The sequence below is a fragment of the Archocentrus centrarchus genome, unplaced genomic scaffold (genome assembly GCF_007364275.1).
Source record: "Archocentrus centrarchus isolate MPI-CPG fArcCen1 unplaced genomic scaffold, fArcCen1 scaffold_87_ctg1, whole genome shotgun sequence".
Lineage (NCBI taxonomy): Eukaryota > Metazoa > Chordata > Actinopteri > Cichliformes > Cichlidae > Archocentrus > Archocentrus centrarchus.
Window position 1 is genome coordinate 264676 of NW_022060297.1, and position 25777 is coordinate 290452.

General features: G+C 40.4%; 2 protein-coding genes across 2 annotated transcripts; one reads left to right on the forward strand and one right to left on the reverse strand.

The window, feature by feature from the left end:
• The first annotated feature begins 4200 nt into the window (after positions 1-4200).
• LOC115777950 (von Willebrand factor C domain-containing protein 2-like) lies at positions 4201-18644 on the forward strand. The gene is made up of 3 exons (XM_030725975.1): positions 4201-4657; positions 7539-7668; positions 15713-18644. The coding sequence occupies exons 1-3, from the start codon at positions 4280-4282 to the stop codon at positions 15952-15954; spliced, it is 750 nt and encodes a 249-aa protein (XP_030581835.1). The 5' UTR covers positions 4201-4279; the 3' UTR covers positions 15955-18644.
• A 1084-nt stretch (positions 18645-19728) lies between these two features.
• On the reverse strand, positions 19729-25414 carry LOC115777936 (60S ribosomal protein L23). The gene is made up of 5 exons (XM_030725959.1): positions 25341-25414; positions 24130-24213; positions 22205-22333; positions 20380-20493; positions 19729-19858 (listed from the first exon to the last, which is right to left on the reverse strand). The coding sequence occupies exons 1-5, from the start codon at positions 25351-25353 to the stop codon at positions 19776-19778; spliced, it is 423 nt and encodes a 140-aa protein (XP_030581819.1). The 5' UTR covers positions 25354-25414; the 3' UTR covers positions 19729-19775.
• Between the last annotated feature and the right edge of the window lie 363 nt (positions 25415-25777).

Here is a 25777-nt window from a genome sequence, read left to right on the forward strand (position 1 = left end):
TTTTTAATTTATTATTATTATTATTATTATTATTCTACACTCCTATGCAATTTCAAAACCTATTTTAAATAGACCTCTTAGCTATGCTTAATATTGTGATCCTCAAACAAATACAATGCATTGTTATTTTCCAGCGAGCTTTTAATGAATGTTTTATGCATGTTTATTTTTTAAATATAATACTTAACGTTTTTCAAACAGGTAGTTTCGCATTTTCCATAAGTGTTTCCAGTTCATCATCAGAACTCTTGACTTTTGTTTTATTCAGTGATTAACTTGGCAATAAATACAGTCAGTTTACAAGCCTGATTCTTGCTTATTACACAGAAACTACCACCATTATTTCCAGATAATGCTCACACGTCTTCTAGTTTACTTAAATAGGTTATTGCATAGAAACAGTCGGTTTTGCATTTTGCTGCCCTGATTCCTGCTTATTACAAAGAAATTACCATAAATATTTCCATTTAATAAGCCAAAGCATTAAGCATAATATTTAGGCTATTAAGCAAAGCAGAATGCTGAGAACCTAAAGTATGATTAATTCAAGCCTTATAACATGGTAATACCATCCTATTATGTTAAAACATTAGCCAATATTACTTCATAATTTTGCGTTTATTACAATTTATTAAAATTTATGAAAAGTTAAATGCATAAACATTACTTCCTTATTGCTATCTGCATACAATATTTTTACCACATTTTTAAGCTACTATTACTAAAGGGTTTAGCCTCATGGGCACATCTCTGTTTCCACAGCATTACCATCAGTTTTGGGGGCCTTACAATCCATTTACATAAATTTCAGTGGAATATTACTCAATTGTAACCGCTGTTGTTACCAGTAGTATTACTTGATATTAGCTGGTAATTACCTTAATAATTGGATGGCAATAACCGTTAAATTTCCTCATTATTACCTTCTGTTTCCAGCTTTTTGCTGTTGTTACTAGTGGTATTACTTGGATATTAGCTGGTAATTACCTTGGTAATTGGATGGTAATGTCCTGTATATTACCCCATTATTACCTTTTGTTTCCAGCTTGTTACCCCATTATTACCCCCTTGTTACCACATTATTACCGAGCATAATAAAGTAGATACAATCTTGCTCTAGTTTCATATTTGATTACATGAATACTCAGTCAAACATACACACATGTCTCCCTTTATGCTGTTTTGTGTTACATGTTAAATTCAATTCAATTCAATTCAATTCAATTTCAATTCAATTCAATTTTATTTATATAGTGCCAAATCACAACAAACTGTCGCCTCAAGGCGCTTTGTATTGTGGGTAAAGACCCTACAATAATACAGAGAAAACCCAACAGTCAAAACGACCCCCTATGAGCAGCACTTGGTGACAGTGGAAAGGAAAAACTCCCTTTAACAGGAAGAAACCTCCATCAGAACCAGGCTCAGGGAGGGGGGGTCATCTGCCGTGACCGGTTGGGCTGAGGGGAGAGAAAGACATGCTGTGGAAGAGAGCCAGAGATTAATATCAATTAATGATTAAATGCAGAGTGGAGTATAAACAAAGTAATTAAGGTGAATGAGAAGAAACAGTGCAGAACCCTCCAGCAGTCTAGGCCTATAGCAACATAACTAAGGGAGGGTTCAGGGTCACCTGATCCAGCCCTAACTATAAGCTTGATCATAAAGGAAAGTTTTAAGCCTAATCTTAAAAATAGAGAGGGTGTCTGTCTCCTGAATCCAAGCTGGGAGCTGGTTCCACAGAAGAGGGGCCTGAAAGTTGAAGGCTCTGCCTCCCATTCTACTCTTAAGTATCCTAGGAACCACAAGTAAGCCAGCAGTCTGAGAGCGAAGTGCTCTGTTGGGGTGATATGGTACTATGAGGTCTTTGAGATAAGATGGAGCCTGATTATTCAAGACCTTGTATGTGAGGAGAAGAATTTTAAATTCTATTCTAGATTTAACAGGGAGCCAATGAAGAGAAGCCAATATGGGAGAAATCTGCTCTCTCTTTCTAGTCCCTGTCAGTACTCTAGCTGCAGCATTTTGGATCAGCTGAAGGCTTTTCAGGGAGCTTTTAGGACAGCCTGAGAATAATGAATTACAATAGTCCAGCCTAGAAGTAATAAATGCATGAATTAGCTTTTCTGCATCACTCTGAGAAAGGATGTTTCTAATTTTAGAAATATTGCACAAATGCAAAAAAAGCGGTCCTACATATTAGTTTAATATGTGCATTGAAGGACATATCCTGGTCAAAAATGACTCCAAGATTTCTCAGAGTGTTACTGGAGGCCAAAGTAATGCCATCCAGAGTAAGTATCTGTTTTACACCATGTTTCTAAGATTTGTGGGGGTACATACGCCCGGGCAGTGACAATGATGACCGGAGAAGAACCAAATGAACAAGATGCTGAATCTGTGGAACACCAAGTAACGTCCTTTTTCAAGGCTAAGGGGACTGAGGTGGACAGAAACAACACTGAGGCCTGTCACCCACTTCCACAAAGGAAACAGACAGACAAACCGGCCATAATACTGTGGTTTCAAACAGAAAACATAAATCTGATCTGCTGAAACAAGGGAAGCTGCTGAAAAGAACAGATGTTTATGTGAATGAACATTTGACCAAGAAAAATGCAGTTTGTTTCTTGAAAAAGCAGAAAAAAATAGAGTCTACATGGACAGCAAACTGCAAAATCTTCATCAAGTTAAATGTGACACCAGAAGAGGACATGGTGGCCATCAGGAACATGGAGGAGCTGGAAAAATATTTTGAAACTGATGGATATTAATTACACAAATAGCATGAACAGGAGTGGAGGAGGTGTGGCAATATATGTGGATAAAACATTAACATATAAGGTGGTGGAGAGTGTGACAGAAGCCATCGATGATCTGCTAGAATTATTTACCGTAGAGAACTGTAGGGGAATAAAAATATAAAAAATATTATTGTGAGTTGTGTGTATGGAGCTCCTGGATCCAGTATTGATATATTCAAAGAGTGGATGGGAAAAATATGTCCATGCACATTTTAGACAATATTTCATTCTAAAAAAATAACCAATGGACTTTAACAAAGCCAGAATATTTACAGTATGTATTTGCAGTTTAAGGTTATGTTTTCATTTCACTGAAATACAAAAAACTACAAAACTAATATTTTATTTTTTACTTTTATTAGCCAGTTGTTGTTTGATCATTTTAACACATATTCATCATAGTGAAGTGAAGCAATATTTATGTCAATAAAGTAATTTTTTCCTTTGCTGATGTATTTTATATTGATTATTATTATGTACTAGAAATTCAGATCACTTTAATTGAAGGTGAGACCATGCTGTTCAACAGAACATCAGGAATCTTTTTCTCACAACCCTCTGAATATCCTCTTTGTCAGATTGGGAGGGGGGGGGGGTGTCAGGTGATGGTTTCATTTAAACTTCATTAGTGTGGATAAAAGTGTGATCAATAGTTTTTTTTTTAATTGAGTAAGAATTGATTTAAAAAAAAAAGATGTAATATTATTTAAAAAAATACAATAATGGCACTGATGCAGGTGCCATGGAATAGGAATTCATCATATACAAATATTTTTACAGAGATTTTCATCCACTGTACAGTAATATTTATTTATTCATATTAACCTGAAGTTGGTGCCTTCAGTAAAGGACAAGCTAAAGTGCCATTTGACCTTATTTGGTTACATTTCCTGTTTCTATAAGAGCCAATGAGAAACCAGGAGAGCATGGCTATTGTATAAATAATTAATTTAACAAAAAAAAGAGATCGTTTTTTTCTTGCACCTTGTTTGGTGTAAATTCATAATTATTCTCTAAACATACCTCCTCTGACTTTCTCAAAAATGGCACCTTGGGCATATCTTTAACTTCTGTCTTAACTTACAAAGGTTTTGTTGTCATTTAAGTCTAAAAACATCCTTTAATGCGTTAATCGGTCTCAAATCATACCCCCCCCCCCCCCCCCCCCAAAAAAAACAACAAAAACAAACAAACAAACAAACAAGCTAGTCTTGCTATTCAAGACGCGGTTCTGCTGTTGTAGAAAACTAAACTATGATTAAATATTTGCTCTTCTCAGTCTTTTAATATCCTGACGATGCCTCTGGGTTTGGCTGCAGGGGAGCGGCTCGGGGAGCCGCCTGCTGGCTCCGGGTTATTTTAGTGGCAGGCTGACGCGCATGCACGGGCGTCACAGGCGCTCCTGAGAGTAGGAGGACAGGTTCGCTGCAGCGAAGCGGCGCAGCAAACGCACACAGTCGGGTAACTTGTTCACCATGGTGAGCCGCTACCTCTCCGTCGCGCTCGTCCCGGTCCTGCTGCTGATCCCTCGGCCGAACGGTCCGTGGCGCGTCGCGGTGGCGGCGGAGTACTCCAAAACCGACTTGGACTATGAGTTCGGCGACTACAGGGGGAAGTGGTGTATCGACGACCACGGTTTCGTGTACAGCATCGGAGAGGTTTACTACCCGAGCCCCACGTCGTGTCCGTGCACGTGCACTATCGACGGCCCCGTGTGCGTCCGGCCCAAGTGTCCTCGCATCCATCCCCGGTGCACGCGGATCAGGTATAAAGCGTGCTGCCCGGTGTGCGAGGCTATGGCCAGAGTCTGTGTCTACGGGGGCAAAACATACAGGCTGCTGGAGGAGTTCAGGGTGAGAAAGATCCAAACTTCCCAATCACTCCTCCCCACCTTGTCCCAGCCACAAGTTCACAGTGAGCTGCTTACTGAAAGGAAATATGCAGCATATTTACAGGAAAGAAAAGAAAGGTCTTATTTAAGAGAGGACCTGTAAAAAAAACTGTATAAAAGGGGAACGCAGGACAAAGTTTTCTTTTTCTTGATTCATGTTTTGTTGGCTCTGATTCAGACTGGTTTAAAATGTGCATACTTTTCACAGGTACTGTGCTGCATCTTGTCCAGGAGTTCTGGCTGAATAAAAGGGTTAAAGCTGCACAAATCAGTATTTTGTATTAATATTATCAAACATGAAATGTGGAAGAGGTTGCTCCCTTTCCCTTTTCTGCAGTTCCTCCAGCTGCATGAAGTCTCACAGCCCATATTTGCCTCATTTTAAAGAACACAGCTGTATGTCATTGTTTCAGTAATACATTTGTATTGTTACTGTGTAATGTGAACGGGGTCAGTTTTAGTGACAAACCTACAGACAGTTGCAGCTAAAACGAGAGAAAAAAAACCATTTTGCCAGATGTCTGAACAACAGGTCTTGGTTAAAAATTGAAAGGTTAAAAGTTTCATTTTTTTTAGGTATTTAATAAATAAATAAATGTTCCTGTTCATTACAATTTAGCTGAAAAGTGAGCCACCATATTAAAACTCTTTTCCACCTCTGCAAACTCCTCAGACAACCAGCAGATCCAAACGTAGATCCTTCTTGCTGTTGGGCAGCATCATGACACCATCTAGCATAAGTTATGATTGTTTTGAAGCTCGTACAAGTAAGATAACCAAGCAGCACACAATGAGGCAGAAACTCAAAAAAAAAAAAAAATACTTCAAATGCCATAAACGTGCTTTATTTTTAAAGTATGCTAGTACTGGGCTGAACCCACTTTTACCTTAATTATTTTTGGCATTGATTCAACAAGGTGACATTCCTCAGAGATTTTGGTCTACACTGATGTGACAGCATCACACAGCTGGTGCAGATGTAACAGCTGCCCACACACCCTGCCACTCCCATCCCAAAGGTGCTCTACTGGGTTGAGATCTGCAAACCATCTGACTGCAGTGAACCCACTGTCGTGTTCAAGAAACCAGTTTGAGTGATTAGAGTTTTGGGACATGGAGAGTAACCCTGCAGGAAACAGAGGATGGGTACACGTGGTCATAAAGGCATGGACATAGTTAGGAACAATATCCAGGGAGGCTGCAGCATTTAAATGATGCTTAGTTGGTACTAAGAGACCTAAAGTGTGCAAAGTAAATATCCCCCATACCGTTACACCAGCAGCAGCCTGAACTGTTGATGCAGGACAGGATGGATCTTTGCTCACATGTTGTTTACACCAAATCTTTTATCCTGTCATTCAAATATTGGAGCAGAAATTGAGACTCGTCAGCCCAGCAATGTTTTTCCAATATTCTGCTGTCAAAATTTGGGGAGCCTGTGCAAACTGTGGACTCCTGTTCTTGTGTGGTCTTCTGCTGCTGTAGACTGTCTGTTTCAAGGGTTGATGTGTTGTGTGTTCAATCCTTGGCTGCTCCAGTCTGCATCCTTGGGCTGAACCCCAACTTGCTCTCCAATGTGTTTGTCAGACTGTAGATGTGTGTGGAAATCTTAGATTGAGGCATAGAAAAAAAGTGCTTGTATGAATGGGTGTGAATGGGTGAATGAGACATGTATGAAGCACTTTGAGTGCTCCAGTAGAAAAGCGCTACATAAGAAACAGTCCAGGGACAAGAGATTAATGTCTTGTCTGATTTTTGTCTCTGAACTAGTCCATTTACAATTTAGAGATGTTCTTCTGCATACCTCAGTTGTAAGAAATGGTTGAGTTACTGTTGCCTTCGTATCAGCTGGAAGCAGTCTGGTATCAAGAAAGCATTTTTCACTCAGAGAAGTGCCGCTCACTGCATAGTTTCTGTTCTTCAGACCTTTGTCTGTAATCCCTACAGATGGTCGTGCAGGAAGATCCCAGTAGATCAGCAGTTTCTGAAATACACCTGAAACCAACAACCAGTCAGTTAAATGTGCTTTCATCTCCATTATGAAGCTTTGCTTGAACTTCACCAGGTCTTGTTGACCATGTCTACATCACTAAATGCATTGAGTTGCTGCCATTAGATGTATACATTAATGTGCAGCTGAACAAACGCACCTCAAAAAGTGTAAATAAAAAAGCTGTCGGGTTAAAAAAAAGACCACGCTTTTATTTTGAAGCAACAGCTGGGTGTGATACAGACATCTAAACTGAAACAAACTGAACCGGAGTCTTGAAAAAAAGGGATGCTTTTTTAACATGCTGAGGTCATCATAGGTGGAAACACTAAGCCCATCATAACCCTAAAGAAAGGTAAAATGAACTGTTCTGGAAAAAATGTGAATATTTTTTGACACATGTTAAAATAATTATTTTCTTTGTTTCTTGATTGCCAAGACTGGAGAGATCAATTCAATAAAAACAAAAATTAAATACGTTAGGCTTAAAGACCATGACTGGCTGGTTTGATTTAACCCTGAACCCTGTGATAGTGACTGCTGTTTCTCTCAGCTCTGTGGTTTCTGTTCCTTTTTTTGACAGTGCAGAGTATAATGGAGAAAATCTAGTATTCTGTTTACAGAGAATGGCCAAAAAAGATCACGTGGACATGCAGTCACGTGCTCGCTGGTGCTCATTGTGTTTTATGTAAGTAATGGTGCATCCATCTAGTCTGATAAGACTAGAAAGAGCTCAGCTGTGTTTGTCAGGCTGCTGAACCATGAGCGTGCTGCTCATCTTCACCTCGAGACGACGCTGACTGTTCAAATACCAACATGTAAAAATGGTGTTCGCTCTGTCTGTGCCTTTCAGTTGTCGAGGTGCGAGCGATGTCGCTGTGAGGCTAACAGAGAGGTGTACTGCAGCATTTCAGACTGCCCGGCCCCACACTGCGTCAACCCCACCTACGAACCCAACCACTGCTGCCCCATCTGTAAGACCGGTAAGTCAGTCAGGGTTCATTGGTATCCAGCAGACACACCTCCTGTTTGATAAGTGACTCATCACATATCAGTTTAGAGTTTATGAGAAACTTTCACTGTTAAATATTAAGATTTTCTTAATGACATGTTTTTTTTTGTCCATAATGTCATGTTACCATAACTGCAATAAAAACTTTGCATCAATGTGATACAAAACCAGCGGCCTTCAGGTTTCTACCTCTCTAACGTCTCTCTTACCAAACATAAATGAATGAGGTAGAGAGACAGAAGCAAACATACAAAGAAAAGCTGTTGGTGTGACAGTTATGAAATATCTACAAGCTGATCCTTTGCTGTTAGCTTCCTCCAGCAGCTCTCCTAGCACCGGCTGGAGCACTGATGCTGATGTGAATAGACCGCCCCATCGACTGGCCCTTAAAAGCCAATCTATTTTTTTGAGCCAGGATCGGGCTGATATCTGATCCAGATTCTGAATTGGTCACCCTGAGTAATTTCCAGAAATATTTACTTCCTCTCACTGACTGCACTCTGTATTAAATTAAATGACCAAAATTAAGTTAAAATTTAGTTGTGGCATAGATCATAGCAGGAGTTGCAGAAAGCCATTTGTGAAGCGCTGAGTTAGAGATGCACTGATTGCAGCTTTCTTGGCCAGTTCAGACGTCCCTCCTGATATGGATTTTTGCTGACTCTGATTATCTTTCTTAGAACTATGACTGACAGCATATACAAAGAAAAATCAACTTTTCTTAAATGCAAATTTTAATTTTTAAATAACTGATTAAACTTCACAGTTTCGCCCAGACTGCAGTAAGTTACAGGATCTTCTCTTATTTAACCCTCATCCTACCGACTGGGGTCAGTCATGATGTCACATCATTATTTTACATTTCTGCTTTGATTAGTGCTTTTAAAAAAATGTGAATGTTTTGGTATCCTATGGGACCTAAAGCACTAAAAAGCACCAAGTTGAGCCAGTGCAGTTTTAATAAATGGCACTTTCTTGTTTTCATTATATATGCTGCCTTTGGGATGGAGTTTTACAAAGTACAATGTTCCCTTTTGTTGTTATGCAGACGACATCCAAGTTTATTTCCCTATTAAGTTGGATGCTTCTGTCCCACTGCAGCCTCTGTTTAACTGTCTTCATGATGTCAAAGATTGATTAACACAGAATTTTCTTACCTTAAATGAAAAAAAAGACAGAAACTGTTTGGAAGTCGTATCCCTGTGGATAAATTAGCTGATATCCTTGGCCCTCTTGCTTCTTATTGCTCCTCAATTGTCAGAAACCTTGGAGTGTTTTTGTGATAGTTCCTTTAAACATGAGAAGCAGGTGAACACAGTTGTAAAGACCAGTTTCTATAAGTTATGACTAATTGCCAAAGCTAAATCCTATCTTCCTCCAAAGGACCTTGAAAAATGTATTCATACCTCCATCACCTCTAGATTGGAGTACTGTAATTCTCTCTATTCTGGTCTTGAACAGTCATCTCTCCATCGTTTGCAGTTAGTCCAAAATGCTGCTGCACGTCTTTTGACAGGTACTAGAAGGCATGATCACATCACTCCAGTTTTATCAGGTTTACATCGGCTCCCCATCCAATTTTCTATTGATTTTAAGATTCTTTAACTTACTTTTAAAGAATTAAATGAAATGGCACCCAGATACCTAGCTAAGCTGCTCAATTTATGTAGCCCTATAAGAGCACTGAGATCATCTAGCCAGTTGCTCTTAGTGCAACCGAGGCCTCGGCTTAAGCGTAGAGGGGATCGGGCTTTTGCAGTCGCAGCCCCCAGACTCTTGAATAATCTGCCATTTCATATTCATACTGCAGAGACATACAGTCATTTAAATCCTCTCTAAAAACTCACCTTTTTACCTTGGCTTTTAATTCAAGTTCAGTTGGAGTCCCATCAGGTTTCATGTTGTGATTTCTCCTGTTTTCAGTTTGCTGTTAATCATATTTATTGTATCGTATTTGGTGTATTTGTTTGTTTTTATGTTTTACTCTGTTTATCTTATTGACCTGTGGATCTATCTTGTTTAGTTTGCAATTACCTTGTAAAGTACTTTGGTCAGCTTTGTTGTTTTTAAATGTGCTATAGAAATAAAAATGACATTGATGTATTTATTGAGTTATTGTTGGGCTGTGGATCCTACATGAATATATATTATCTATGGAGAGGATAGAAGCACTCTGTCAGTCACTATTTTAAAGAAGAAAGACTCCATTGTTGTAGTGGGCAGGGGGAGCTGTAGTTAAGATAAGAGCTTTACATTATAGAAAATACTAAAATGAATTGTAACCTCACAATAATAATAATAACAGTACTATAATATATTGATTTGTAAATAATTGGACATAAATAACTTGAGCTTATTATATAATGTTATGCTACAGTATATTTCTAACTAGGCTGCTCATTCTCTTGACAACACTTTCTTTAAAGATAGAACACACTTTGGGGTCAACTTGAAAGAAAGGCTTGAAAGAAATGTAAATGTGAGGTCAGAGGTCAAATGTGACATGATATTTGGATGCACACTATAATGTGATATTTAGAATCCCTGAGCTTTGGGTAGCGACCGAAAGAATAAGATCACGAATACAAGCAGCAGAAATGAGCTTCCCCCAAAGGGTGTCTGGCCTCTCTCTTAGAGATAGGGTGAGGAGTGTGGCCATTCGGGAGGGGCTCAAAGTGGAGCTGCTCCTCTCTCACATCGAGAGGAGCCAGTTGAGGAGGAGGCCCCGGGGTAGACCCAGGACACGCTGGACAGAGTATATCTCTCGGCTGGCCTGGGAACACCTTGGGGTCCCTCTGGTTGAGCTGTGGAGGTGGCTGGGGAGAGGGAAGCCTGGGCTTCTCTGCTTAGGTTGCTGCCCTAGCAGCTCAGCCCCGGATAAACGGAAGAGAATGGATGGATGGATGGATGGATGGATGGATGGATGGATGGATGGATGGATGGATGGATGGATGGATGGATGGATGCCCATACACCAGTATCATTTTCTAAAATTAAGCAGAGTTTTAAAGATAAAAGACATTTTATGAAAGTTTGACCTTATTTGACCTTGGAGAAGAGGTCAAAGGTCAGAAGTAATGTGGTATTTAAAATCTTTACACAGTACTTTCTATATGTTGACAATGCACACCACACTCAGTGGATGTAAGCCAAATTTGAAGGTCAGCTTGATCTCTCTGCGCCCCTACAAAGTTTTATCAGAATCAATTCAAAACTTTTTGAGCTATCGTGCTTACAGACAGAATGACACGCACACACGCAAAACTACCAAAAACATTACCTCCTTAGTGGAGGTAATGATGCTGTGAGAAGGAATAAGTTTATTATTATTATTTTGCTATTATATTTGCTTCCTACAGTAATTTATTGTTGGGCTTCCCAGGGACCATCGTCAGGAATCCATGTATGTTAAAGATGTCAGATGATGCTTAAACAACTTAAAATAAAGTACTCTGCTACTGGAAAGAGTTACAAATAATGAAATCCTTTGTCATCTTCTTTAAATGTTTCGTTGGGTAAGGGTGATTTAAGTGTCTGATTAGGGTTTATGTTTTCATGGTGATCTTTGTGTCTTCACTCATAGTGAAGAGCTTCCACGCTAATGACATGTTAGCATGTGACTGTGAGTTTGCGTGCAATTATTTGCTTGTACTGCTATATGCATGCTGTGCATGCAAGAAACAAACCAACTTATAATTAGTCAGACTTGAGGCTGAGTCACTTGTCAAGTCCGAGAACGCTGAAAATCATCTGCTTTGGTCTGTGGCCACTCAATTGGTGCGTTTACACCGATTTTTTTTTAGGAACACAGTGGTCAAAATAATTGCATATGAAAGAAGTTTGGAACCACCAGTAATCTGAGGTGATTCTTTGTAGGACAGGGAGAATCTGTAAGAAGGATTTCAACAGCACATTATAGTAAAATAATAACAACAAAAAGGGTAAAGAGCTCATGGCAGCCTGCTTAGAGCTTTCTACTGGCTTCTCTTCATTGGCTCCCTGTTAGGTCCAGAATTTAATTTAAAATCCTTCTCCTCACATACAAGGTCCTGAATAATCAGGCCCCATCTTATCTCAAAGACCTCAAAATACCGTATCACCCCAATAGAGCACTGCACTGTCAGACTGCTGGCTTACTTACTAACACTTATAGTTAGGACTGGATCAGGTGACCCTGAACCCTCCCTTAGTTATGCTGCTATAGGCCTAGGCTGCTGTGGAAGTTCCCATGATGCACTGAGTGTTTCTTTTCATTCACCTCTTTTTACTCACTCTACATTTAATCATTAGTTATTATTAATCTCTCTCTCTCCCCCCTCAGCAGATGACCCCCCCCCCCCCCCCCCCCCCTGAGCCTGGTTCTGATGGAGGTTTCTTCCTGTTAAAGGGAGTTTTTCCTTCCCACTGTCACCAAGTGCTGCTCATAGGGGGTCATTTTGACTGTTGGGTTTTCTCTGTATTATTGTATAGTTTTTACTTTACAATATAAAACGCTTGGAGGTGACTGTTGTGATTTGGCATTATATAAATAAAATTGAATTGAATAACAGTTCACGTCAAAATGTGGCTGTCCAATGGTTTTCTCACCTTCAGCGGTCATTTGTTTTATCCATGTGTGTATCCACTTCCCTCTGCGCGCACGCGCGTGCGCACACACACACACACACACACACACACACACACACACACACACACACACACACACACACACACACACACACACACACACACACACACAGACTATTGCCCCCAGTGTGCACTATAGACATCATTAGTAAAAGCGATCGTTGCAGCACTGGTTATGTCACCTCACACATCCTGCAGCTTACGCAGTCATCCCTGTTATGTCACTCAGGATTTCAGTCCCACTGCTATTAAAGTGGATTTAAAACATTGGTAGCATCTGTGTGTGTGTGTGTGTGTGTGTGTGTGTGTGTGTGTGTGTGTGTGTGTGTGTGTGTGTGTGTGTGTGTGTGCAGCTAAATGTTAAAAACAAAAATCTGTGACCACTGAACAGGAACCTGCACATAAACATGCTTTTCTGTGTCCTTGTGTTTGGTGTCTAACAGCAGTTGCAGTTAATTTGAACTTTCTATTTTTACTGCTTCTGTTCTGCACAGACAGCGGGACAGATGGTTTAGTTTGTTGCGTCATTGATTTTATTTTTTTTTCTCTCTTGCCGCTGCCAAATTCCATATCATGTCAGCTGTGTTTTGTTGGATGCTGTCAGATCTGGCATCAGATGAACTGTACTTCCTGTGCTCCTGCTGGTTGGTGTTGGTAATTGTTTCTCAGGTAGCTGCCAAATAAAGGAACCCCACCTGTAAATTAGGAATGCCAGTTATATCAAAGGCAGGCTGCTTGCATTTTTTAGGCAATATCTGCTATTCCAGACAATTATAACTGTTTTTAATTGACATATTATATAGAGCTCAGGGACATGTTGGAGGGCAAGAGTCCAAAGGGATTTTTTTGGAGATGTGGCCTCACATTCAGGGTAGTTTCTCTAGCTTTCCTCTATGTTTAGAACTGTTACTAGGATACCATCTTTGGGTTACTATTTGCATTTGAACTGTAAAATGGTAAAAAAAAAACAAAAAAAAAAACAGTGAAACTATTACATACAAGAATACTAACAAATTTTATAAGAATCAGGAAAAATAATATTAATATTTTAAACAGGCATGTTATGTCTTACATATAAATCCACTGTAACCTGCTTCTCGCACATTGTAGCTGAGACAGTTGGATATACAGCTGAGAAAATGCATAGATGGATAATTAATGTGTCAACATTATTTATCCATCAATTTATCCATGCAATAGAAATAAACTGTTTTTTATTGCATTTTGAAAGGACTACTTTTTTTTTTTTTTTTAGGAGACTACTTTTTTCTAATGCAACAATTATTTTGCACCACTTATAATTTTTTTTTAATGTTCAAATAAATGTGCTGTAATCAGAGCTGCCTGAGGCATAAGCAGACTCTGTCAGAAAAGAAAAAAAAACAGAGGAAGGAAGAGAGCAGTAGTATAAAAGTATGTTTCCATGTACATATTTGTTATATATCATTAACATCCCCTAACAATTGCATTAGTTAAACCGAAACAGCAAATGAGCCTTTGGTTCAGTAAAGGTGCTGAGCGCTTAGCTGATGTTGTAGGCATTGTAGTTAGTAATGTATTGTTAGTGAGTAAGCTTCTATTTAATATTGTATGTTTATTTTATTTCTAGCACACTAGTAAGCCATGATGATGGTTGTTTAATGCACAGATGATCGAGCATGGACAATACATAGTTGTTATTGGCAGTGCTGAGATGGGTGGGTGGTGATGGGCTTAGCTGGAGGTGGGGGCCACAAATCAAATTATGCTTGAGGCCCCATAAAACCTTGGGCTGGCTCTGACTGTAATTACAGATCTGAGATTTGAGATGGGCGAGAATGGAGTTACTTAATTTTATAAAGGTAGTTCATTTTTTTAAAGGTAAACCCGACTACAAAACAGTGAGAAAACTGTAAATGCCAGGGCCCATTAAAGGCATGCTTCACAGGGCAGAAGCTCAACTACAGAGGAAGGATACACTCTTCTATAAACTGAGGCACTATTTCAATTCAATTCAATTTTATTTATATATATTTATAGCGCCAAATCACAACAGTCGCCTCAAGGTGCTTTGGACCAACAATACTACAGGGAAAACAGTCAAAATGACCCCCTATGAGCAGCACTTGGTGAAAGTGGGAAGGAAAAAGTCCCTTTAACAGGAAGAAACCTCCAGCAGAGCCATGTTACGCATCTCAGTAGCTGGCTGTCTGAGTGGTGTCCAAAAAACGACGTGGGCTTCATAGATAATTGGCAAAGTTTCTGGGGAAAACCTGGTCTTGTTAGGAGAGACGGCATCCATCCCACTTTGGATGGAGCAGCTCTCATTTCTAGAAATCTGGCCAAATTTATTAACCCTCCTAAAAACTGACTACCCAGGGTTGAGACCAGGAAGCAGAGTTGCAGTCTTACACGCCTCTCTGCAGCTTCTCTCCTCCTGCCATCCCCCCAAAACCCCATCCCCATAGAGTCGGTGCCTGCTCCCAGACCACCAAAAACCAAAGCTAAAATCAGCAAAAAGCTATTTAAGCATAAAAATTCAAAAACAATAAATAATACAGCTTCATCAACTGCACCAAAGAATAAAACAATTAAATGTGGATTGTTAAACATTAGGTCTCTCTCTTCCAAGTCCCTATTAGTAAATGATTTAATAATTGATCAACGTATTGATTTATTCTGCCTTACAGAAACCTGGTTACAGCAGGATGAATATGTTAGTTTAAATGAATCAACACCCCCGAGTCACAGTAACTGTCAGAATGCTCGAAGCACAGGTCGAGGAGGAGGAGTAGCTGCAATCTTCAATTCCAGCTTATTAATTAATCAAAGACCCAGACAAAGTTTTCATTCTTTTGAAAGCCTGACTCTTAGTCTTGTCCATCCTAATTGGGAAAATCAAAAACCTGTTTTATTTGTTATTATCTATCGTCCACCTGGTCCTTACTCAGAGTTTCTGTCTGATTTCTCAGACTTTTTATCTGATTTAGTGCTCAGTTCAGATAAAATCATTATAGTGGGTGATTTTAACATCCATGTAGATGCTGAGAATGACAGCCTCAACACTGCATTTAATCTATTGTTAGATTCAATTGGCTTCAATTGGCATTTTGGATCAGCTGAAGGCTTTTCAGGGAGCTTTTAGGACAGCCTGATAATAATGAATTACAATAGTCCAGCCTAGAAGTAATAAATGCATGAATTAGCTTTTCAGCATCACTCTGAGTAAGGACCAGGTGGACGATAGACACTAACAAATAAAACAGGTTTTTGAGTTTCCCAATTAGGATGGACAAGACTAAGAGTCAGGCTTTCAAAAGAATTAAAACCTTGTCTGGGTCTTTGATTAATTAATTTTGATGATGGAACAGACGCAGACACAATACAAACTATGTTAACTGTCCCTCTAGGTCCCAACTGCTTTGCTGGGAGCAGGGTGATCCCAGCAGGGGAGCGAGTGAACATTGACGAGCGAACAGTATGCTACTGCACCTACCGAGACGGGACGTGGCACACCCACCCCCAGGCCACCTGTGAACAGCGCCCGCAGCCCAGCCCAACACTGAGCACCCGCACTGAGGCCCCCAGGGACGAGGACAGCAAAGGGAGAGGAGGGAGGCCATTTATTCCCAGATTGGATGTCATACCTTGAATTTTCTTAGATAAATTTCTCACAGAGGAAAAATCACTCTTTAGGTACAAATAATCTCATCATTCTGTCAAACTGCCGCTTAGAGGTCATCACACCATGAAAAAGTCAGACTGTAAAATAATCAAAGGGATGCTTGTTGTCAAAAGAGCTGGTTGGCAAAGACTCTTAGAAAAAAGTTATGTTTACAGTAGAAACCCAACAAAATGTTAGAACACGTGACTTTGAGACAACTTTAAATGTAAGGCCAAGGTTAATATCTCACTCTGTTTCAGGCTGAACTACCTTCATACAGAATGACAAATTGACTGAGAAGCTTATTGATCAAATACAGTTGAGATAAGCCATTAAAATTTTTAAATGGAGAGACCAGGAATTTCTCATAGATACCACACACCCCAACTGAACATCTACAGTACAGTCAGAGGATTTCTAGAGTAAATACACGCTCATTTAATGGATTTCATTGTCTTTACTGTTTTCTATATTGTTGAGCTTTACTGAAGACAACAAACAATTAAATATCCCATTTCATTTTCAATGAGGTCATCACCTACAGCCTTCATAACTATCTTGAAGGAATTCCCATAAATGCATTTGGTGGCTTTTTCCACCCTGTGCTCCTCCTCCTTATTTCAAGCTTAGTTATTCTCCTGAAACACGAATGATTGCTCCATGAAGTTCAGAGCAGATCATCTGCTGTTAGTGGAGAATGATATGATAGCCATGCCCATCCAGCAAAACTTGAATAGATGCTGAAAATATGTTGAAGACAACTTCAGTTTCCACAGTGGGTACAGCATTTCTGACACAGAGTAATGGTAGAAAAGCACTATGCAAATGCCACCTGTAGTACACTGACACACTTCTTAGCTACACTGAGAACCACTGAGTTTTCCCTTTACATCTAAATTTGATTAAAAAGTGAAAATACACTTTTCTTTCTTCTGCAAACTTCTCAGGTGAGCAGCTGTACTAACCAATGTGTTCCCCTAGTATGTGGGAACAGGACTCCTGAGAGGCCCATACACATTTTGGTGGTGCAAATAATTTTCCTTACTGCAATAATGGTATCAGTACCAAGAGTGGACATTGTGTGTCTGTCTGACACAATCATTACATAACCACTAAGTAAACATAAACTTGTGGATGGTTTCAAACAAATTTAGATGTCAATGGGGCATCATTTTGAAAGCCGTGACCAGCCAACACGGTGCTAAGGCAGTGCTGGTTGATGAGGCGTGTAATCTCTACTTGGCCTGTCCTTGCAGCAGCAAGTCTTTCAGCAGCTGGATTTGAAGAAAGTTCGAGTTTTCCTGACAGAATGACATTCATATCTTAAAGTAAATTATTAGTTGAGTGTTTATGGATTACTGCATGCTACAATGTGAATAGGGCCTTTTGTTGTACTGTATATCCACACTACCTCAGTACTACACAACTGGTGCTGACAAAAGCATTTCTAGGAGTTAACTTTAGAACAGACACACCAATTAACTGAAAAACTTTTACAGTGATATCTGATATTTGGCCACTCTTCTTGGCAGAATTGGTAGAGTTCATTTAAATTGGTTGGTTTCCTGGCAGGTTCTTGACTTTTAAGTATAGTCCACAAATTTTCAGTAGGGTTTAGGTCAGGGCTTTGGGAAGGTCAGCCTACTTTATCTGTTTCAAAACCTGTTTTGATGTGTGTTTGGGATCATTGTCCTGTTAGAAAACCCAACTGTGTTCATGTTTCAACCGTCTAGCTGTTGATTTGAGGTGAAGTTGAAGAATTTATTAAAGCCTTGAAATAATGAAGGTCGTCCTCCTTCATTAATCCATCCACTGACAGCAAAACAGCCCCAGAGCATGATGTCACCACCACCATGCCTGACAGCTGGTGTTTCTAAGTTTGAAAGCCTCTCCTTTACTCCACCAAACATACCTCTTGTCACTGCGGTCACGTAGATCAATCCCTGACCATGAAACCTTTCTCCAGAAGGTTTTTGGGGGGTCTGTGTGGGTATGTGCAAATTTCAGTTGAGCTTTAAAAAATGTTGATTTTGAAGGAAGGGCTTGTTTCTTGGTCAGCACCCTCTTGGTCATGGTGATTTAAACATGCTTCACTCCACCAGTTTCCAGTTGATGGCAGACTTGAAACTCTGCGGTTCCCAGGTTGTTCCTGAACATCCTAAACAATTTCCTCTCATCTGAGGGTGACAGATTGGGTCTTTCTTACAGACCACAGCAAAGTGGAGACACATCTGAATACCTTTTACTTACACAGAATTGTTTGAACTGATGATCTTGGAATCTGCAGTTGTTTACAAATGACTCCAAGAGACCTTCCCAACTTGTGTAAATCTAGTTTTCCATCTTAGATCTTCACTGGGTTCCTTGGACTTTCCTGTTATTCTTAGTGTTGGTCCATTAAATATGCTGGCAAAGAGAAACTACCCTTGTAGTCATGCTCACTAACACAAAGCTAACAAGCCTTGGTCATGGCAAGTTAACCCTCATAATGTCCTGGGGTCTTTTTAGACCCCAGAGGACAAAAGGTGTATGCAAATTGGTAGGACATTATGAGAGTTAAAAGCTATTATTGAAAGACATTGGCAAGTTAATGTATGTATATATTTGAGATTGTATATATAATTTTGATCCTGGGTTGATTAGAGAAAATCCTAAATAAAGTCACATGTGTTCACCCAGTTCTTGTGTTTTAGTCATTAAAGATGCATGCTCTACAATCACTACACCCTGTTACAGTTCAAAGAAATAAGTCCAAATTACTAGTCATGCATGTGATGGAAACCTCTGCCCACAACTGTGTGTCCTGCAGCTCAATATTTTCAGGCATTTCATCAGTGACACTGACAAACCAACGATACAAATGAAGCTGCAGAGGCACCTGCACATATACAGCATCATCTGTATCCTTGTTAGATGGTAGCACGTTGACAACTCAAACTGATTTTTGTGCACAAATGTTTTAGTGAAGTGCAGGAAAATATTTTTTCTTTCTGTTGTTTCTACTTTTAACATGGATGGGTGTGATGAAGGCATCTGTGGCAGAGAGGAAATATGCTGTATGGAGGTGGCAGTCTGGTTTCTACCTGCCGTACAGAGAGGTGCCAAGGATGTCCAAGCAGAGCAGTAAAGCACCTTCACACACTGCCCACAGAAACAAGATAGCATATGCATACCTATTAGCATGTCACCTGCACTGTACACGCAAGGAAACATCGTTAGGTCAAAATGGCCTCCTTCAGTAACATTTTCGTGATGACAGCCATTATCAGTAACATATTTTGAACTTTCATATTCAGCACTTTGTAAATGAACTAGTTCTTAATTAGCGCTTTTCTACTCTAAGCTGTCCAAGTGCTTCCTGCCTTCCTCACGTCTGCTGTAGGACAGTCGTGTCCTTTATGGTGACACCTGCACCAGATTTTAATTCTGATCAGGTTTTATCGGTACTCAGGTTAGAAATCTGAATTTTGTCAACACCTTACACGTCTTTGCTTATATTGCATAAAAGCTCAAAGCAGCACAGTGTAAATTACAGAATGTTGAATTATGCTTTTACAGATCACATCTAGCCCCCTTCTTAGGTGCCAGTGCGCCCTCTAATGGTTGAGTAACTGCAGTCCAGCAGCTCTGACAGTCAAACACATTGAAGACGAAAAATAAAACTGTTCACATTACCAATAATAAAATAATAACGAGCATTTATGTGTAACTCTGTCTAAATGTTTCTTTTATTTGGACTCAAATGAAACCACCCAGACAATAGCTCAATAACAAGTTTTTATTGAAAACAAACCGGTGCGTGCTCGAGCTCAGGCTATGCTGCCAGCATTGGAGGCGATCCTGGGCCACAGGTCAGCACACTCTTTGGCCACGGGGCCTGTGATGGCAGAACCTGTAGACATACACAAGGAGCTACTTTAGTGCCAACACTGTTAATTTACACAAATGCCTGAAAAGAGAAACTGTGATGTGACCTTTATGGAGAAGAGTCCACGTTTCATTGCTGGATAATGTAATGTTAATGTGATGTTTGACCCATCGCATTAACCAATAAATTTAAAAACACTTTGAGCAGGTTTGTCTCATCCCTGATTGAGCTCAGTCAGCCACAGTGGGTCGCTGCTGTCTCACCCACAGTGATGAGATTAATATTCCCTTCTACGACAACTCGCCGAGCCACCGAGCAGACAAAGCAAGTGCTTTTGGAAGGGCAGGTATGCTCCCGTCACGACCACCGAGATTAATTTGGTTCAAATTTCCTGCCGGTTAAAGGAAAATTAAAACTGAACCCTCTCCAGCAACCAAAACCTGCTCGATTCAAGACTCAGTGACGGTCACTGTGCTTCAAGACACTTTACACCAACAACCCCACAGAGAGCATGATGAATGACATGCCATCTGTCAAAAACCCACCTTTCATTTCTCCTTTGTTGTTTACTATGACACCCGCGTTGTCTTCAAAATAGAGAAACACGCCATCTTTTCGTCGATACGACTTCCGCTGCCGAATCACCACCGCAGGATGCACTGTGGAGAGAACGAGGGACATTTGAGCTCAAACCAAAACACACACGCACCAATATTTAAACACTTGCTGAAAATACCGTCAAATTTTATGTGCAACTGACAGTTAAATTCAGTCCACAAATTGTAATGAGGTCACTTCTGAAGCCACCTAACTGTCAGGAGCTGTGTTGTAGGAGCCTGGATTTCAGGGTTTTGCCCATAAAGCTCTAAAATGAGAGCCTGAACTTCACTCAATGAGTAGGAGTGTTGAACCATTCTGCTGCTGCCTTAATGGGCCTCAACACAAACCTGTGTGTTTTCCACAGTGGAACTCTGCTTCTCTAAATGCACGCTCTAAATACAGACATCTGGAAATCACTGCCACAGACTCCAGAACATGAAGCTCCACACAAGCTACTGAACTCTGTGCAAGTGTCAGATTAGCATAACATTAGATTAGCAGTCATCTTAAGACATTTTAAACCCAGTTTGAAATGTAAATGTCAATCATCAGTTGATGAACTGAACCAATTTGTTTTTTCACAACATTACACTGCAACACACACTACACCCAGGCAGCCACCTGGGTGCAGCACTCCAGATGGTGACTGCAGTTCCTGCTCAGCTGCCAGCTGGAAGGCTACTCCAACTAGAACCTGCAACATGTTTCAGGAAACTGAAGCTGAGCAGGGAAGGAAGCTGCAGTCCCACAAGGTTTCCACAGAAGAGAGACTCAATGGAGAAGTTTCTCTTTATCCTGCCAGTATTTGCAGGACAGCACCTTAAATGGGATTTAATTCTAAGGCTGCAACGAGAAACTCGAATATAAAAAAATCCTTGGTGCAAAGATTTTAGTTTTGATACTTTGTTTAATCTGCAGCGCTCAGCTGTCGCCATGTGAGCCCACGCTTTTCACCCCCATTTGCAACTTGCAATAGAAACATGTGACTAAAAAGTATTACAGCATTAAGCCCATGCACCACAGTTTTCTCAATCAAAGACTGATAATCTAACAGCAGCACCGAAGATGACGCCATCATAGATTAACGTGAATCTGTCTCTCAAACGGTGAAGAGCAAAGAGGTGGAGCTCTCACTGACGGTGAGCTCAGGTGGCGTCAAAGAGAAACAAAAAAACAGCAGCACTTGTTCCTTTAATATTACAAGCTTTACAGGGAAACAGCTGCAGGAGTCCTTCATCAGAGCACCTCATCAACAAGCTCCAGCCTGACGAAGAGAACTTTGCAGCTGCTCCATCCACCATCCATGTTTGACACATGTGCAGTAAAGCTACAGAAGTTACAGTAAAACATGCAGATGAACTGTTAACGCAGTCTGATACATGTTTAAATCAGGCCGATGGCAGCGTCCTGCTTCATATGGCAGAGATACCTGCAGCAAGCAGGGGCGAGTCTAAAGGGGGGCATGGGGCGTTTTCGACCATCTTTATTTCAAGGCTTTAATAACATTATTTGGCAGATTTTGATTAATATAAATATATAAATTGTATTAATAGTTTAAAATAAACAAAGACTGCAATTGTAGTTGCTAAAATGAGCAGAAGAACTGAGCAGTTCATTTTAAGTGTTTTTCTTTTTGGAATATTTATTATTGTTCATTAATAAGACAAAAGTATTTCTTATACAATCACTCAATTAACCACTGAAAAAAACAATACTGAGACCAACTGAAACGTTTGGGGAACGGCACAGTCACCAGGTTTTCCCACTCACCCTTCTTCCTGAGCTCTGGCTTGCCTTTCTTGACTGTGGCCATGACCATATCACCAACTCCTGCAGCAGGCAGACGGTTCAGACGCCCCTTGATGCCTTTCACAGAGATGATGTACAAGTTCTTGGCACCTGAAAAATACAGTAAGAAACATGATAATGCAAATAAAGACAGGGTGGGAGAACAGAGGATGAACAGGACACTGTGGAAAACACTGCAGCCTTCCAGCTCAATTTAAATCCACTTCGTCAGCTTGTCTCATCCCTGATTGAGATCAGTCAGCCACAGTGGGTCGCTGCTGTCTCACCCACAGTGATGAGATCAATATTCCCTTCTACGACAACTCACCGAACCACTGAGCAGGCAGAGCAAGTGCTTTTGGAAGGGGTGAAGAAAAGGAAACAATCAGCCATTGTTCCTATGATTTCATATGACGCTGTCATTTGTTTTAAAGATCAGAGCAGCGCTGATGTTTGTCCCCACGTCCACGACATGCAGTTTGTCAGAAATTACAGAAACTATGCCTCCATATTTTTATGCATTTGTCTCCTTTCAGTCTGTTCTCGAGAAAACGCCGTTAGCCACAAGTTTAACTGCAATGTTTTTAAGTAAGCTCACAGTTAAACACAGAGGCAGGACAGACAGGATGAGGGACAGTTTTACCCCTGGGCCCTCACACTCTTCAGTATACACAACAACAGCTTCATAGACTAACTGCTCACTTCTTCTTCTACTACCTCACTGTGCTATATTAGTACATCAGTATATCATAACCCTCCTCTGTGCAATAACTGGCATTTGTGCAATATTGGCATATTTTGTATACTTGTCACATATTTATTCCCCTGTCGGTGCTTGTGTTTTTTGATGTACACATACATGCTGGTTTTACAGTATTTTTCTTGTTTAAGTTTTATAGGGAAAGGCAGTGAACTGTGGCAGCTGCTTCATTTAAATCATGCTCTGTTTGATGACAATAAAAGCTTTCTATTCTATCAAACATGCACAATAATGTGCATAATCAATTTTAACTGCAACTTCCCCAACATTTGTAAAAATAGATTTGAAGTCAAGCGACCCTTCAGGTGCACTGAAACCTGTGGCTCACAGCATTAGCTCGAGAACAACTGAAAGAAGAGAATCTCATTGAGTGCGATCTGTTTCATACAATAACTTCAGTCAAATCAAGTCTGCATATCATCAAGTCATAAAGGCAGAAACTATCAGGGAACTGACAGCCACCAATGCATGCATGCTAATTTCCACACACAGAGCTTAAAACATCAAATAATCTCTGATTATGTGAATTAGTCAGTACAGCAGACTCTATGCAGCCATGTTTTCCAAGCTGTCATTTATACTTAATAATAAAAGTACTTCCAGAACACACAAAAACTTCTTAAAAACCACTGAAAGTAGTTAAAAGGGAATAAAGAACAAGGCTGTCTTAACACAGGGAGAAGACCACGGCAGTGGGCAGCGTCCCCATATCCAGCATGAAGAGAAACAAATCCACTTTCTCAGCACATCAACCATGGCGCTAAACCAGTCATACCTCTGATGTTAGACAGGAAGCAATTTCCTCAATCAGAGCATGCTTTGAGGTCACCAGACTGAAACATTTGTTGATGCACAAAAATTAACAGGGCACAACTGAGATTTCCCCACTTTCTCCTGACGTTTTGAGTGAGCGCCATTGCTTAGCTAACAAAGAGAAGAGCCCTAAATCACATTTAAACTTGTTCACATATAGTGAAGAATGGTGTGGCCTGCTTTAATTAGTGCATACAAGTGAACAGATAACAGCTGAACATGAAACAGTAGTATGTTTTTGCCTGGTTCTTTAAAACCCGTTAACTTCTTTGGACTTTTAAGACTTTTTTTTTTTTGCACAGGAAAGGTGAAGCAAAGGTTATCCGAGGCCTACCTGTGTTGTCCGCACAGTTGATGACCGCTCCCACTGGGAGACCCAGTGAGATGCGGAACTTGGCTCCAGATGAACCACCACGTCCTGCAGGGAAAGAAACACAGCTCAGTAAGAATCAGTTCTCTCTGACAAACTGGGTATCAGAAACTGATGTTTAGAGAATATACAAATAATCATATTTCAAGTTCAGGTACTTAAACTCAGCATCTTTATTTACATTTAGTCCCAAGACACGACGCTGAAACACCTGACTCAGGTGGAGTGTCATTTGTTACCAAATGACCCTACTAGTTCTTAGCAGCTTATCACCAAGTATGAGAAATCTAAACACCAATGGCTATGCAGTGCGCCACACCAAGTTTAACTAAAACTGACCAGAGCACCAAAATGACCTTTTCTCAGCACACAAAGCAATGAACCCAAGCCTAGAGAAGCTTCTTACTCATCTTTATCAGACAGTTTCCTACTGAATATGACAAATGTGTGCAGCCATTAGGACTGGTTTACTCTATTAAACACTGATGAGCTATGTGGCAAACTGCTTAAGAACATTTTAGTTACAAACTTAGCACACAATGTGCGACAAAAACAACACTTTGCTATTCTGTTTGGTTTCGTAGCCAGAAAACACCAATTTTCGTACTGTAAAAGCTATTTTCCATTGACTGCGTTAACAGTACTGCCAAGTAAAATGTAACTGAAAGGTAAAGTTACACTGTACGCCACACATTTTCCATCTGGCTGCCGCGCTGCAATCATTAGTTTGCTCCAAATGCTTCCAATTTCGCCACAATTCACGCTTCGTGTGTACCGGCTCTGCTTAGCTGTCCCAGCTAGCCTCGATTGCCACAAGTGAATTCACTATTGATACACTTTGCAGGCCGACAACTACCGTTTCAATTGACTTAATAATAAGAGCATTCACCGGACAGCAGCCTAAAGTCTGTTCAATAACAGCGAGCCGCACGTAGAAACTTTCGGCCTCTAGCATCTCTGGTTTCGTGAGTACATGGCGCTGAAAGAGAAACATGGCTTCCGTCATGCCAGCTTAACCGTGATCGCTTCAATATCGTTAAATATTGTCAGAAATTCAAAACTAGTCTCACGAAAACATTGTCGTAGCCTCTCTTTTATACATGAGCAACATTATAAGCTGTGGCGCGCCTTAAAAATAGCAGATGAAGGTAGATGTTTTAAAGCGAGCCGCGTACCTCTCTTAGACATCGCTGCGGTACGGAAAGAGGAAGGCGGAGAAAGGAATTCTGGGTAAAAAAGCTGAACAGAAGTTCCTCCGGGTCATGACAAGCCGCGATGCGTTCAACAGCAGTCGGGAAAAATCCCCCACACGAACTTGGCGTTTACGTTAGTTTTGGGTCTAGGATAGAAATTTGAACTGGAGAGGGTCGGCAGCAGAACACATGAACTGGACGGGCAGCCAACTTTGACAAGGGAGCATTCGTCTCAAGTTACTTTGCTACTTAAAAAACAAAAAAAGTACACTCATAGAGAAACGTAGCCACAGTTATAAAAGTACTAAAATATCTGTCTCATATTGCAGAGGTAAAGCAGGAGACCATGAGGAGAGACATTTTCTCTGGGTGAAGAATCAGTGAACTCACCACACACTGCGTTATTTGACTGCTAGCGC